The sequence below is a fragment of the Sus scrofa genome, chromosome 1 (genome assembly GCF_054392235.1).
Source record: "Sus scrofa isolate SSC_HxYL_T2T_F1_AM1 chromosome 1, Sscrofa_HxYL_maternal_Yorkshire_Landrace_v2.0, whole genome shotgun sequence".
Taxonomy (NCBI): domain Eukaryota; kingdom Metazoa; phylum Chordata; class Mammalia; order Artiodactyla; family Suidae; genus Sus; species Sus scrofa.
The window spans coordinates 100180342-100196586 of NC_139383.1; the positions used below are offsets into that span (position 1 = coordinate 100180342).

At 37.0% G+C, this 16245-nt stretch overlaps 1 protein-coding gene and 1 pseudogene across 1 annotated transcript; one reads left to right on the forward strand and one right to left on the reverse strand.

The window, feature by feature from the left end:
- The first annotated feature begins 4465 nt into the window (after positions 1 to 4465).
- Positions 4466 to 5380, forward strand: LOC110258897 (olfactory receptor 9G1-like; annotated as a pseudogene).
- Positions 5381 to 15110: 9730 nt separating this feature from the next.
- LOC110258896 (olfactory receptor 4C3D-like) lies at positions 15111 to 16043 on the reverse strand. Its single transcript, XM_021082140.2, has one exon. It carries the CDS (start codon positions 16041 to 16043, stop codon positions 15111 to 15113), a length of 933 nt encoding a protein of 310 aa, XP_020937799.2.
- Between the last annotated feature and the right edge of the window lie 202 nt (positions 16044 to 16245).

A 16245-nucleotide genomic window follows, 5' to 3' on the forward strand; every position in this document is an offset into this window, starting at 1 on the left:
CTTCCCCCAACCTCTTGGAAACCACAAGTCTGTTCTCCAAGTTCATGAGTTTCTTTTATATGGAAAGGTTAATCTGTGCTGTATATTAGATTCCAGATACAATATCATATGGTATTTGTCTTTCTCTTTCAGACTTACTTCACTTAAGTATGAGTCTAGAAACTCTCATACTAAGTATTTTCTTGTTGAGAGTTGGAAAAGCAATCTGTACTCCATACAGGTTTTTGACAATCAAATAAAATTCTCAAGAAAGTGTTTTACAATATTTAATTACTCAAAATATAGTAATTGTATGTTATTTTTAAAATCATTCACTTTTGCATTGAGTGAGAGTCTCCTAAATAAAGTTAACACACTTTGGTTAATTGCTTTTTAGAGACTTTCAAAGCTATGAACCCCTGAGATACATAATGCATCAAATACACTGGAGACCTAGAGCAAGTATAAGTTGTCTGGACGCATGGCATCGTCGTTTGTTGCTTGTGACTGTGAGAGCTGTAGGTAAGTGGCCTGGTCCTGAGTAGAATGTTTCTAGGACGAGAATCAGTATTGGCTGTCAAGGTAAGAGACATAGGACTCTGCCCAAAGATGATTTGGAAGCTAGTTGGAAGCATTTGTCGGACACCACATGTATGGTGGTACTTAGCTGGGATAGCATCTCAGCATGATCATATTAAATTTAAGTTAGGATATTGTAACCAAAAAGAGAGGGACCCATGGATCACACAAGCAACGTTAATCTAATATCAGGAAAGAAAGGAAGACACTTCATGGTTAAGCACCAGGTCTCTAGAGAAAGACAACACTTACTCGTTGTACTACTTCCTTCTCATGAGAACTCAATTAGGTCACCTATAAAAATTATTTCTATTAACCATTAAGCATAGCTATGATGGATGTTGTGGAAATAGGTAAAATAATGCTCGTGAAGCACTAAGCATGATGCTTGTCAGAGTAAATTATGCAAAATACTTATCTACTATTTTTATATGTGATAAAGCTCTAGAATCAAATTAGGAGAATCACAGGCATATAGAAACAGAAGATAGTTAAGTTTAAGGTTTTATCTAGGGCTTTTCAACTTTTCCCACAGGAAACCCTTTGTAGTTTTCATGGATTCATGTTTTCAAAGATTTTGCCCAGCACAAAATTGTTTTCAGTTTGCATTGTTTGTATTCATTTAGAATAAACGGCCCACAAAACTTCACAGTAAGCCTCAAGATTAAAATGGAATAAACCTTGAACTGATGTACATTTTCCATCAAAAGCAAATAAGAAAGATTATATTCTATTTTTAAAAATGAGAAGTTAAATTAATGGGATATGTATAATAGCACATAATGAGCCATTCTAGAGAGAATAATAAAGCAGAAAAGGGATATATAGAAATGTCAAGGAGGTGGACAGCAGTAAGGTGATCAGAGAACACCTGAAAGACGGTAACATTAGTGGCAATTGACAACTGGGAAAAAGGGTAGGTGTTTATTACAGAGATATCTGAGGAGGAGCATTCTAACTATAGGAAGGAGCAATGCGAAGACTCTGAATAAACTCAGTTTATCCCAGGAAGTGAAAGGAAGAAAATAAAAAATGAAGTTCCCATTGTGGCTCAGAGAGTTATGAACACAACTAGTATCTGTGAGGATATGGCTTCAATCCCTGGCCTCACTCAGTGGGTTCAGGAACCTGTGCTGCTGAAAGCTGTGGTGTAAGCTGCAGATGTGCCTGAGACCCCATGTTGCTGTGCCTGTGGCAGCTGCCGTTCCAACATGACCCCCAGCCTGGGAAATTCCATATGCCACAGGGACAGGTGTGGCCCTAAAAAGAAAAAAATATAAAGAGAAAGAGAAAAAAAGAGAAGGTAGGGCAGCTGGGCTGGAGTGGAGTAGATGGTGAAGGGGATAAAGTAAGAATCAGAAGCAGAAAGGTAATAAGCTTGTATGTCTTTAGAAGGATTGGGGATTTAACTGAAAAAGTCATGAATTTATTGGAGAATTTGAAGAGGAATAACCTGACATATATAATATTTTAACAGGATCACACTTGCTGTCTTTGTTGAAAGGCTCAGGGGGATAAGGATGGAAGTGGGGAGGAAACAGGGAGGCTAGTAAGAGGCTCTGTTCTAAAGCAAATGGGAGAAGATACAGGCTGAGTGTGGTGGAACCACTGGGGCTGGGAGAAAATGGGCAGTTCTGGAAATATTTTGAGGGTTGAATTACGGTATTTCTGATTAGCCAGCTACAGTGCAAAAGACGAGGAGTCAAAAATATCTCATGATTTTCCCTAAACTGAGATAATGCAATCCTTTTACTGAAATGGAGAAATCTGAGAGCAAAGCAGGCTTAGGGAGGACTGTTAAGAGCTCAGCTCTTCCTGAACTTCCCAGGGGACATCCCCATAGAAATGTTAAGTAGACATTGGGATCCAAGAGTCTGAAATTCAGGGAAGAGAAACAGTCAGAGGACAAGCAACAAGTAGATTAGAAAGACAGATAAGATAGATTGACAGATGAGAGATAGATGATTAGATAGATAATAGATAGACAATAGATAGATGATTAGATAGATAATAGATAATATATTATAGATGATTAGATAGATAATAGATGATTATATAGATAATAGTTGCATAGATAGATAAAGACTCAGGTATAGAGAACATTTAGAGTCATTAGATTGGATGATTCAGTGGGGAGTGACTATAGATGGAAAAGATTAAGAGAAAGCATTCAATGGTTGATTTGGGGGGCATTCCAAAATTAAAAGCTAGGGGCAATAATGCCTGAGAACACACAGCTGTAAAAATAGAAGAAAAACCTAGCAATCATGATGGAATGGAAACCTAGTGAAGTGACCATTTTCCGTAAGAAGAACCGATGAGCAATGTCCAATGCTACAAACAGATCATCAGAGGAGAAACAATACATGATCACTTGGTTCAGTTTTGTGGGGTCTTTGAACCTAGACAAGAACACATTTAGATAAGTGGTAGTAACAAAAACCTAAGAAGAAAGTCTTACATTATTTGAAATTTTACTCAGAAGTATGTGTTAGTGACACTAATTGATAGTCTAGTGTTGACTCTAAGTTCCAACACACAAATAACAGTCATATGCACTGGATTTTGTTTATTTGGCTATAAAATGATCTATGTTGGTGGAAACTTAGTGTGATTAGAATTGTTTGAAAGTGCAATATAGATGTACTGTAGCTAGATATATTACTGTCTATCTATTTCAATAGAGCATTTATAGTCTACATGCAGAGATTCCTGAAGACAGTGAGCAAATTTCTGTATCATAAGATGGAATAATGAGTCTCACAGTTATATTCTGAAATATGTATTTTTTCCTAATAGTTATTAAGAAAAGACCCTTAAATAAAAATGTAAAATAATGTATAGATTTCTATATTATTTATGTTGTATATGTGAATTATATCTAAATTCTTTATACTATTTATTTATGTATATATAATATATATTTTTATTGTTATAACATGCAAGAAACACTGGTTATCCTGTGTACTTTATGATCCTATCATTGTATATCATCCCCTTATGTACCCAAAACTTTGTCTATATTCTTTTTATTCTTATAATATATGTGTCATCTTGTAGGTAGATATCACTATAAAATATGAAATTAATTGGCTGTGGGGTGTCCAATACATGGAAACACTGAAAGAAAAGTACTTAATGCTTTCAAAATATAATAAAAATAAGTGAAGTGCAATATTTTAGATACCAACAATTAGCAATTTGAGCAAAGAAGTCACACATTTGACAATAGAAAATTTATGTGATGGAGACCTAAGAAAAAGACAACAGAAATTATAAGTTCATCCTTTCTTTAGTTGGATAATTATTTTATGAAGAATAAGTAAATATCCAACATTAGAGATTTGGTGTGAAATATTGTTGAAATCATTAAGTAAGGAAACCATTAGACTGAGGTGGCTCTGATTTATACCTTGTAAGCAAAAATGAAACCTAAGCCAGAATCAGTGCAATTGAATCCAATAGAATAAAACATAAGAACAATCACAAACAGCCATCTAGAATTTTTTTCCAATTGAATGACCACTTACTCTATAGCCAATAAAATAATTTCCTTTTTTTTGCCCTGTATCATCTCTATAAAAACATTAACCAAGCTCCTGTCCGTGAGTGCTCATAACACATTTGGCAGATGCCTGATTCAAATGGATGTTTGCTCAGCCAAATTATTGAAAAATTTAATGTACCCAGTGTATCATTTAACAATATATAACTGTAAAGCCTAAGTAGTTTGTTAAAAAATAAAAACTATTTCTAAAATAAGAACTTATACTGTTGGACCACAGATTTGTAGGTTAAAAAGTGATATGGTGCAGTTTATTTAGCATATTTACATAGCATGTGTATTCACCACAGTAATTCAAGCTGAATTCATTTTCTCTATTTGTAGGTCAGAGTCCCTAAAACCATGGAGAAAAACAATCACAAGATCACTGAGTTCATCCTGGTGGGCTTCACAACAGACCCTGTGATGCAGCTGGTCCTGTTTGTTGTCTTTCTTGGTGTCTATTCTGGGACTGTGTTAGGAAATACCACCCTCATGGTGTTGATCTGTAAAACTCCAGGCTGCACACACCCATGTATTTTTTCATTGGGAATCTGTCTTTTCTGGATCTCTGGTATTCTTCTGTCTATACCCCAAAGATCCTAGTGACCTGTATCTCTGAAGACAAAACCATCTCCTTTGCTGGCTGTGCAGCCCAATTTTTCTTCTCTGGTGGGCTAGGGTACAGTGAGTGTTACCTGTTGGCTGCCATGGCTTGTGACTACTACATGCCCATCTCAAAGCCACTGCTTTATTCTCAGGCCATGTCTGTAAAGCTCTGTGCATTCTTTGTTGCAGCCTCATATCTTGGTGGCTTTATTAACTGCTCCATCATCACCAAAAAAACTTTAACATGAATTTCTGTAATGACAATGTCATTGATGACTTCTATTGTGATTTGCTTACCTGGTGAAGCTGGCTTGTTGCAGGAAGAAAGGTTACCAGGCTTTGATGTACTTCCTCCTGGCCTCCAATGTCATCACCCCTGCCATGCTCATCCTGGCTTCCTACCTCTTCATCATCACTACCATCTTGAGGATCTGCTCCACCCAGGGCCGCCTCAAAGCCTTCTCCACCTGCTCCTCCCAACTCATCTCTGTCACCTTGTGCTATGGCTCCATCCTCTATATCTATTCCCATCCACGATTGAGGTATTCTTCAGATAGGGACAAAATAGTTTCCACATTTTATACTGTGATAGTCCCCATGTTGAATCCCATGATCTACAGCCTGAGGAATAAGGATGTGAAAGAGGCTCTGAACAAACTCTTCGAATAAATGAACATTCTTTCCTTCCATCTGAGAGGATGAAAAGATAGTTATTGATCAGGTTATTATATTCCAAGAAGAACTCCATTGGTTTTTCAATTAAATTTCATGTTCAACTAGATTAAAAACAAACACAAACCTTAAACTCAAAATGTTAATGGAAAAAAATTAAAATCATTATATTAAAAAAAAGAAAACCAAAATATTTCTTCTTCTTTTATAAAGTGACGGACCATCCCACTTGTTTAGCATAAGAATAATTCTGGTTATCTCATATACATAAAAAGTATTTAAATAGTTTTTTCTTATAGAAAAACAAATAAGCTGAATCAATGTTTGGCATTTTGTTATGAATATTAACTAGCTAAAATCATCACTTTTCATTCCCTTAAACAGAATTTCTTAAGCATGTTCTATGTACTTTTTCTGCCAAGAAGTATTACCATAAAGACCTAGAGGCAACCAGTAATAAATCAGTAAAACTAAGTTCAAGAAGCATAACCTCTTCCATAATGTTTCTTATATATGTTACTCAATTAATGGAACATTGATCAGTTTCCTATAAATACGATTTTTGAAAATTACTATATAAGTTTCCAGGCTCCTCTCTTTTTTTTTGGGGGGGGGGCTTTGTGTCTGCATTTTTTTTTGTATTTTTTTTAATTTTTTGTATTTTTTTAATTTTTTTTTTATTTTCCCACTGTACAGCAAGGGGGTCAGGTTATCCTTACATGTATACATTACAATTACATTTTCCCCCCACCCTTTCTTCTGTTGCAACATGAGTATCTAGACATAGTTCTCAATGCTATTCAGCAGGATCTCCTTGTAAATCTATTCTAAGTTGTGTCTGATAAGTTTTAATTTTTTTTTAATATATTTTTTTTATTTTCCCCAGGCTCCTCTTTTAATTTAAATGAGTGAATCTATAGGAGTGTCTACTTTCAACTTGTGATATTCTGAGCACCAAAACACAATTATTATAATAAAAATAATGAAAACTCTAGGAAGGTGGAACTCATTCAGAAAATAAAATTTGGTAAGTACACACTAATCAAAAGAGAAAAATTTGTGTAGGGGGCAGACAAAAGAGGAATATGAGTTGCATATAATTTTGATTTTTAAAAATGATGCAATGTTAATGTGATTTATGTCAATAAAACATAATGTGTCCTTGTTTCTGTCTGTATATGCAGTAATGAAATAAACAGTGGCAGAAAATGAAATTTCAGCAAGAATTTCCCCCAAAATGTAGGACCTCCCCTCAGAGCTATGAAGGCTGATAACACAGACAATGATGCACATTAATCTGAAAATTACATCCAGTGTGTCCAAAAATAGACTGCTAAATCCCCTGAGTTCCAAACAGAATTCTTCTTGACCATATTTTGTCATCCCACTCACTTCTCTCCGGTGATTAGGATCAATTTCTGTGCCCAGTAGAATGACCCGAGTCAGATCCATCCACAACGTGGCCAGGGTGCAGTCCTGGATTCCAACTGCTCGGAACACTGAGAGGGTTGCCTTGGGAACACATTCCACCCTCGGACACACAGACTTCCAAATATGCTGAGTACAAGGTCATAGGTAGGGAAGTAAAATCTGGAAAAACATTTCATGTAATAACAAAAGACTATGTGAGGGAGTCCTGTGTCTAACAGGATGATATTCATTGGTATCCTCATTCAGTTATTAGTTGTGGGCAGACTTTTGGAAGCATGGCCGTGACACACATGGAGAAATATATTTCAGAAATCATGAGTTAATGCCTTTAGACAAGGAGAGTCTCTATACTTGGACCTTTGGAAAACTTGTATTCCTGGCCACCACAGGGGCCGTATAAGTATGCACATTCTTAATGAAGAGAAGATAGAGCAATGTATTGGCTGCTCTTTTAAAGGAATGTTGTGCACCTAGAGGACACCTCGTCAACCATGACTATGTTTTTTTGTTTGTTTGTTTGGTTGGTTGGTTGTTTTTCTGGCTTTTTGACTTTTCTAGGGCTGCTCCCATGGAATATGGGGATTCCCAGGCTAGGGGTCTAATTGCAGCCATAGCCGCCGGCCTAGGCCAGAGCCACAGCAATGATGGATCTGAGCTGTGTCTGCGACCTACACCACAGCTCACAGCAATGCTGGATCCTCAACCCATTGAGCAAGACCAGGGATCAAACCCGCAACATCACGGTTCCTATTCAGATTCATTAACGACTGTGCCACCACGCAAACTCCCATGACTACATTTTCAAAGAGCCACTCCATTATTTTATCAGGCCAGTTACTTCCAAATGTTGGGACAAAGAATAAAACCAACTGTTTCTGTGAATTGGAGGGGATGGTTACTCTACCTTTCCTTTGGTATTTATTGGTAGATATAAAGTGTAATGGAATACTATGTTTTTGAAAATGGCTGGTTTCTTGACCAATGCTTGCAGGTGAAAGCTGATAGGAAAGAGAGTGGGTGAAGCTTATATGTAAATCCACCCAAAATGTGATTATTTCTGAAATAAAAGTCATTAACTCTGAAAGTTTGCATTAGTATGAAGTGAAAACTTATCATCCTGCCACACAAATTGTTCATTACTCCTTCCTGTAAACGAAGATATAGCTCAGGTCCGCTGTGAGAAGACCATCTTTTTGAGCACATTCCAGCTGCTATGGCAACTTTGTGTAAGGACTCATTTACATGAACTGGCTAGTGTGGAAATTTTCACAAGAGGAGCTCCTGGGCTAATACCAGAAAAGAGTGTTTCCAGAATATAAATCCAGGGATAGAGTGGTTTATAACCTTAAAGAGACGGCAACACAGGATCTCAAACTTGAAGGGTAAACCAGAAAGAAAGCAGGAGAAATTGTATATGGCTCACAGAACTGTTTATCAGAAACTAATTGAGGTAAGGTATGATATTTGGTAGGTTTAGAGACTAATTCTCAAAAATCAGGTACCTCCTACATTGTTCTTAGTTTCATACATTTCTCAATAGGTAGATAATCAATCTCATAATAACAAAGTGCTCAAGTGCTGAGCTCATACTGTTTTAATCCATTCTAAAAGTCTTTCATCCCATTAGGACATCCCCTAAACTGTTTACCAGGAAGGAGGGGTGGAATGAGGTCTCAGAACTCTTCAAATTTTGCTCATTATTGAAATAAAAGAAAATAGAACAATATTTATCCCAATAAACACAATGGCCTGTGAAAAATCTCAGAACTTAGCGACTCCTTCTAATTTACCTAAGTAAATTACTTGTAGAAACAGGGCGACTTGTTTAAGGTTAAAACAGGAGGTGATGGCATAGTGTGAAATAAGTTCCCTGTCTCCTGATCCTGAAGCTACTGTTTTTCATCATGTTCTCCTAACCACCTTATGCTTGCTAAACATTGCTCCATCCAGAGTCCATTGATTTCTTCAATACAGCATATAGAGGCCAGGAAATGGGAGCTGCATCTTCATGTCAAAAGAGGAAACTTGAACACATCTATGATATATAGACACATTTGTACTCATTTTTATTTTAGAAGCAGACTTCATTTATGAAAAGAGCCACAATTAATTCACAAAAAAAATCTTTATAAGTTAGGTACTTGTTCATTTGAGAAATTCTTTATTTGGTCCACTGTGGAGTAATGATTCCTGTTTTTTGGTTTTTTTTTAATATACATATTCCTTATAACTCCTCTCCTCAGTTTTCTAAGAGGATTCCAGATTCAAGGAACTAAGTGGAAAGCCAAATGTCTAATAGTAGTATTATTTTACTGATATGTTTTACCGCATGTTTTTGAAAAGCACCCAAACATAATTGCTACTAATAACTGTTAATCTAATAGATGCAGGCTATTGCCTTCAGAATGGATCAGCAATGATATCCTGCTGTGTAGCACTGGGAACTCTGTCTAGTCACTTAGGATGGAACAGGATAATGTGAGATAAAAGTGTTTACATGTATGTGTAACTGGGTCACCATGCTGTACAGTAGAAAAAAAATAAAAGGTAAAAAAAAAATAACCAAACAAACAAGAAGTTCACTGCCTATGGCATATAATCAAAAATATATTTATATAACAAAATATAATCAATTAAAAACACCAAATCATTATGTGCAATGTAAGGATCACAGGATATAGAGGAAGAGTATTTAGGCTCAAATTGACTTACAGGTCCTATGATCTAATTAAACTTTCTGATACTCATTTTTTTTCTGTAAATTAAGAACACAACATCTTAACTTTATAATGTTGTAACCATTACAGAACACCTCAAAATTTTCACTTCAGCTTAAATAGTGCGCCATTAAATTTTATAATCATTGACAACTCATCCCACAGAATCAGAACTCCAATAACCTTAGCATAGTTGTATCAGTTATGTGTCAAGAGAGTACTGGCAAGTGTCTTCTTTCTATTTCATATTGCACAGAATCCTAGGTGGCAGTAGTCCCTAGAGCTTTCTGAGAACCCACTTATTTTATATGTAAGCACAGTATATAATTACATAAGTAGAAATAATTGTTTAGTTTGTTTTTGTTTTCAGGGCTGAATCTGCAGCATATATAAGTTCATAGGATAGGGGTCAAATTTGAGCAGCAGCTGCCAGCCTATACCACAGCCACAGCAAGGCAGGATCAGAGCCACATCAATGACCTACATACCATTCATGGTAATGCTAGATACTTAATCCACTGAGCAAAGCCAGGGATGGACCCTACAAACTCATGTATCCTAGTCTGGTCTGTAACACACTGACCCATAAAGGGAAGTAAAGTAAAATTTTCCATTACTACAAAATAAGAGAGGTTCTGAGGGAATGGTCTATTCTCTGACAGCATTGAAACTATTGAAAGAGAATCAAATTTGGTTTCAGAAGAATGGACATCTGAATACTAGCCCTGTCCCTGATATTGGGTGGGTTATTTAACTTCTTGGAACTGCATGTTGTTCATGCGTGGGACAGGAATAATCATGATATCTTTTAGGTGTTTTTAGAATCAAGTGAGATGTAAGGAAGAAATTTTGAGTAATAAAATAAGAAAATGTAAAGATCAAGATAGAAACAAAATTTTCATTTTTGGTCATTTATTGTCTGTACTTCTTTCCTGTTTAGTAACATCCTAGTTGCATTGCAGACCTCTGTATTTTTACTGTATAAGGAACAGGGTTTTTCATGGGAGCAAGAATAATAGTGAATACTGCTATGGCTTTCTCCATGGGAAAGTAGCTATTGCTCACAAATACACAAAATTACAGGCACAAAGAATAAGGTAAAACTGTAATGAGTGAGCTACAGGTAGAGAGGACGCTTTCCTCCCTGCAAAGCTTTGAGTCCTCAAGCACACAGGATGAACATACTGAATACCAACAACACTGTAAAACTTATCGCATGGATTACCCCACCATTACAAATTTAAAAAATTTAAAAAAGAAGCTAACACAAGACTAGATTTAATTTTCTAGCTGTATTAAGAGAACAAAGTTTTCTTTGAGCACTGCCATTGATATCATGTGAATTTCTGTGCCTTTAAATGATTTGTATTTGCTTTTTTATTTTATTATTTATTTATTTATTTATTTATTTTGTCATTATAGGGCTGCACCCGCAGCATATGGAGGTTCCCAGGCTAGGGGTCTAATCTGAGCTACAGCTGCTGGCCTACACCACAGCCTTAGCAACGCCATATCTGAACTGCATCTTTGACCTACACCAGAGTTCATGGCAACACTGGATACTTAACCAAGTGAGCGAGGCCAGGGATTGAACTCTCAACCTCGTGGTTCCTAGTCGGATTTGTTTCTGCTGTGCCACAATGGGAATTCCTGCTTTTTTATTTTATTCTTGGGATTTTGGTTGAATAAATAAGTATTGTTTCACAGTGACATTTGACCTTGTTCATTTTGAATTTTGCTTTGTTAAATTGCATGAGAAACATTGTCAAGTGATTGGAGATAAACTCAATTATAGTGTATAGATAAATGTGTTTATTATAGATAGTCCAACATGTATATGAAATTCCTAAAATTTGACATGCCCTGACAAGTTATAATTCTTGTTACTCTCTTACAATGTTGTATATCACAGAAATCTCCCTTTATCTTGCCAATTATGTTGTATTCAAATATTTAACAATGCCATTTTATGTTTTGTCCTTTATGGGCAATCTTTACATTAAATCTTTCTTAAAATGAAGATCTATAAGAAAATTCATAAAAGGAACATTTTGACAAATTCAAGGTTCTGGTGGCCTTCATTTAGAGAACATCGCTGAACTGAGTAACAAATGGCAAAACTCTAATGGAAAACCTGAAGAGTTCATCCAGATCAACATTCCTTAAATCAGGGAACTGAAGGAAGTCATAAATATCATTTATAACTTTATGATATTTTTTGGAAATACACTGGACTTTGTTCTTTGTTTTCCAGGAAAGGTTTCCTTTTGTGTATTCCCCCCAACAGACTGATAAATTATACCTATGTGAACAAAGATGAACCATCCTATTCACTCTAGCTGATCATTCTAGAATGATAGGTCTTCTGTGGATTTGTTGGTTTATTGCAACCAGATTAAAATTCAGTACATTTTTAATTCTAGTTTTTTCAAATTGTTTTGCTTTGTATCTCCCTGTTGCTATGTGCTATGACATTGCCAATGTTAGCAGCTGTGTGACATATACCCTATCTGTTTTATAAGATGTTTTCTTTTACATAAACCAATGTGCATCCAAGACCCCAATAAAACTGAACATGTCTGAACATCATGAATAAATAGACCATATTTATGACATAGAATAATTCTAATAGTGTGATTCTAGCTATGAGAGGGAATAAGAAAGGAAAATATTTCCTGGATCATATTAGTGTGGTAAGACAGAGGTTCCTGAGAATTTTAACTTCTCAATGGGGCCTAATCCATAAATTATCACCAAGAGTGGCACATCAACAGATCTCACCTGATCTGGGATGAAATTCCTAGGGACATAGGACATAAATTGTTCAGATATTGGTTGAATTTTTTGGAGCAAAAGGAGGGATTGTGAACGAAAATGTTGCAGGCCATGTGAGTAAACAAAGGATGTGGCAGCCATCAAACCACCACATTACAGCCACTTTGAAGGTAAGCCTTGAGGGAACTCAGGATGGAAACAAGCAGTACCGGCCATTTAGCAGCCACCTGCTGCAGAGATCCCAGAGAATGCCCCCTGAGGAGACTGAGGATGAGAAAGCACAGGACACTGACCCAGAGAGCTGAGGTACCTATCCAAGAAATGATCTCAGGGATACCATAGCCCTGTATATTCCTATACATGGAAAAGCTCTAAGTTCTTAACTTGATTTATGAAGTTTTCCTTTATTAATAGTAATCTTGGTGTCCTGACTTCCTGATCTTTTGTTGCAAAACCTCCCATATATCTTGGCTCCTCCCCTTGCCTCTTCATCACAGATGCACTGCTTTATCTGAGATGCACTCTCACATGCTTGAGTTCTCAGAATACCCACCAAATAAAGCATAACTCTCAAAGTTTAGGTCATACAATTTTTTGGTTGATACTAGCACTACTTGTTGAAGAGACTCTCTTTTCTCTATTGTATATTCTTGCCTCCTTGGAGCACGCCATGCACAACTTAGTAAACATTCTCCCCAGTACCATTCTGGGGCATTAATATGTGGTCAGATGATGGAAGTAAGAGCTCAGGTTAACCACTGACTTGGAGAAAGTGATTTTGTGAGAAGCAAGGTGAATTTGAGTGCTGGAGGCAGAGAGGCTTGGATGAACAGAGATGTAATAATATGGAATTTCCTGGTATTCTCCAGATAGTGAGAAGCACATTGCAAGTATCTCCCACTTTCTGAAGCTTCAACTCAGCCATTTTGATTTTATGAAGGTCAATGTTAGAGCATTTTTTCACTTATGTGAAAGAAATCTGGAGGGGGTATTTGCTTTTGCACACCCACAGACACAAAGAAACCTGTTACCATTCCAGTGATGGTCTTTTGTGAAAGTGAAATGGCATAGCTTGAATGTTCAAAGAGAGAAAAATAACTACAGTGATGAAATATACTGCTACATGTGAGAAAGTCTATATCTTATGGATGATACCTCCTTGAATTTCAAAGTGAATTAATTATTATGACTGCAGATGGCTTTGCTGTTTATAGACTTAACAGATAACCACACTTCATTGGAAAGAAAGTAGGTTTGAGGGTTTTTTTTTTCATTTCTGTTTTGTTTTTGTCTTTCTAGGGCCATACCTGTTGCATATGGAGGTTCCCAGGCTAAGGGTCTGATTGGAGCTGTTGCCGCCGGCCTATGCCACAGCCATAGCAATACCAGATCCGAGTTTCACCTGCAACCTATACCAGAGCTCACAGCCACTCTGGTTCCTTAACCCACTGAGCGAGGCCAGGGATAGAACCCATGACCTCATGGTTCCTAGTCAGATTCATTTCTGCTGCACCACAATGGGGAATTCTTAGGTTTGAGTTTTAAAGACTTGGATTAGAAGCTTATGGTTAAAGCTTTGAAAGGAAGCTGCATTCCAGTGTACCATTTCCTAGCATAACTTATGGAGGAAGCATGGGCAATGTGAAAGGGAAGCAAATTAGTAACACATGTTAGGCTTTACTTTGCTCTTTTGTAAAATGGAGACACTTGCAATGGAACTAGAGGTTTTCATAGTGTAAATCAAGTGATGGGATTATGCCTTATAGTCAATACAGTATTAATTAATTAATTAATTTTTTTGGTCTTTTTGCATTTTCTAGGGCCACTCCTGCAGCATATGGAGGTTCCCAGTCTAGGGGTCTAATTGGAGCTGTAGCCACTGGCTTATGCCAGAGCCACAGCAATTCAGGATCTGAGCCGCGTCTGCGACCTACACCACACCTCATGGGCAATACCAGATCCTTAACCCACTGAGCGAGGCCAGGGATCAAACATGCAATCATGGTTCCTAGTCCAATTCATTAACCACTGCACCATGATGGGAACTCCAATACAGTATTAATGTAATGTAAATATATGTATCAGACATATAAAGCAATCGCTTTAGATACTACTCATATGTCATTAATGTTCAACTTTGATAAAAGATACCTAATCTTGTTTCAAATGACTCACGTCATGGTATGGAAAATGAAAACATTTCTTTTATATTCAAAGCTCTGAGCCATAGGGTATTTAGGTATATAGAGCAAATTTAGAGGAATTTTAAAATTTTCTGGCTTATATTTTATGCTAAGTATAAAAATGGATTATGAATTATTCTTTCATGAAGGGCTCTGTTTTTGCTTTTTGTAAAATCACATTAGAAAAAATCTGCTATGATTCCTTCTTGCAACTGTTCCTTTCCTAGGCAGCTACTGAGAACAGCTATCCCATCTTTGCTTTAATACAGGCTTAGCAAAAATGGAAGAAGTTCTGAGACCAAGGTGCTTGGGAAAAGCAAATTCCATCTGAGTAACACAAATAAAGACTTTAGTAAAGTCATGTAAGACTCTGAAATCAAACATACTCTCTACTCATTAAACTAGGGTTATGTAGGTTTTTTTCCCATTGTCAATTCTGAAGTGATGAACATGTACATTAAAGGCTTACTAAAAATATTAAATGTTATCAAAATGCCTAATAAAGGCCTAGACAATTAAATAATCAACAAATATTAGAATTGGCCTTTTTTGTGTCAATAATCTACAAGATTTCTCAGTTTTCCTTTACATTTTGCAACTCCCTGTGCATTTTATCAATTTCTAGGCATCATGCACACCCCAAGTTACTCTCCTCTTCAAAAGAATCTTCATGGCATTTTTCACCTCTGTGTTTCTCACTGTATAAATGATAGGATTTAACATGGGAGGGAAGCTTCCATAGAACAAACTCACCAACTTGTCCACAGGATATGTAGCCACGGGACGTACGTAGCTGAATACACAAGGGATGAAAAAGAGTACCATTACTGTAAAGTGGGAGCCATAGGTAGAGAGGGCTTTGTGTCTTCCTTCGGAGCCATGGGATTTCAGAGAGTTCAGAATGACCATGTAGGAGATGATTAGCATGAAAAAAAAGACCAAGCACATGCCCCCACTGTTAGCTGATACCGCTATTCCACTCCAGTAGGTGTCAGTGCAGGCAAGTTCCAACAGTGAGAAGAAATCACACATGACATGGTCAATGACTTTGGGACCACAGAAGGGCAAGTCAAGGACTAAGTGAATCTGCACAATGGCATGGAGTATCCCTCCAACCCAGGCCATCCCCACCAGGAGCTGGCAGAACCCATGTCGCATGGTGGTTGCGTAGCGCAGAGGCTTGCAGATAGCCACATAGCGGTCGCAAGACATGGCAATGAGAATGATGATTTCTGATCCTCCCAGGAAATGTTCTAAAAACAGCTGAGTCAGGCAGCCACCCCAGGAGATGGTTGTCCTTTGATAGAGAAGGTCAATGGTAACTTTGGGGGTAGTGACAGAGGATAAGGAGGCATCGATGAACGACATGTAAGTGAGAAAGAAGTACATGGGAGTTGAACGTGTGGGGCTGAGGGAAATGATAATGACAATGAACAGATTTGACAGTAGGGTAACCAGGTATATGAACAAAAAGACCATGTAGAGTATTTTACTCAAGTGTGGATTCTGTGTGAGTCCTAAGAGAACTAATTCAGTCACATTGTTGGGAGGCATGGGGAGATCCATTCAGCAAAGGAACACCTTCCTGAGACCTGAATTATCTACAAAAAATAAAGAATGATACCTATTAATCAGGAACTAATCATAGTCTCAATTTTTGAGAAATAAAATAGTCACTGTCAGTCAGGAGCATGTGGTTGGCCATCTTGTCCCAGTTCTTATTTTAATTGTTTATTGATTTTTCCATGATGACTTT

Excerpts from the sequence above, each read along its gene's own strand:
- LOC110258896 (XM_021082140.2), bottom strand. The coding sequence starts at position 16,043 with ATGCCTCCCAACAATGTGACTGAATTAGTTCTCTTAGGACTCACACAG.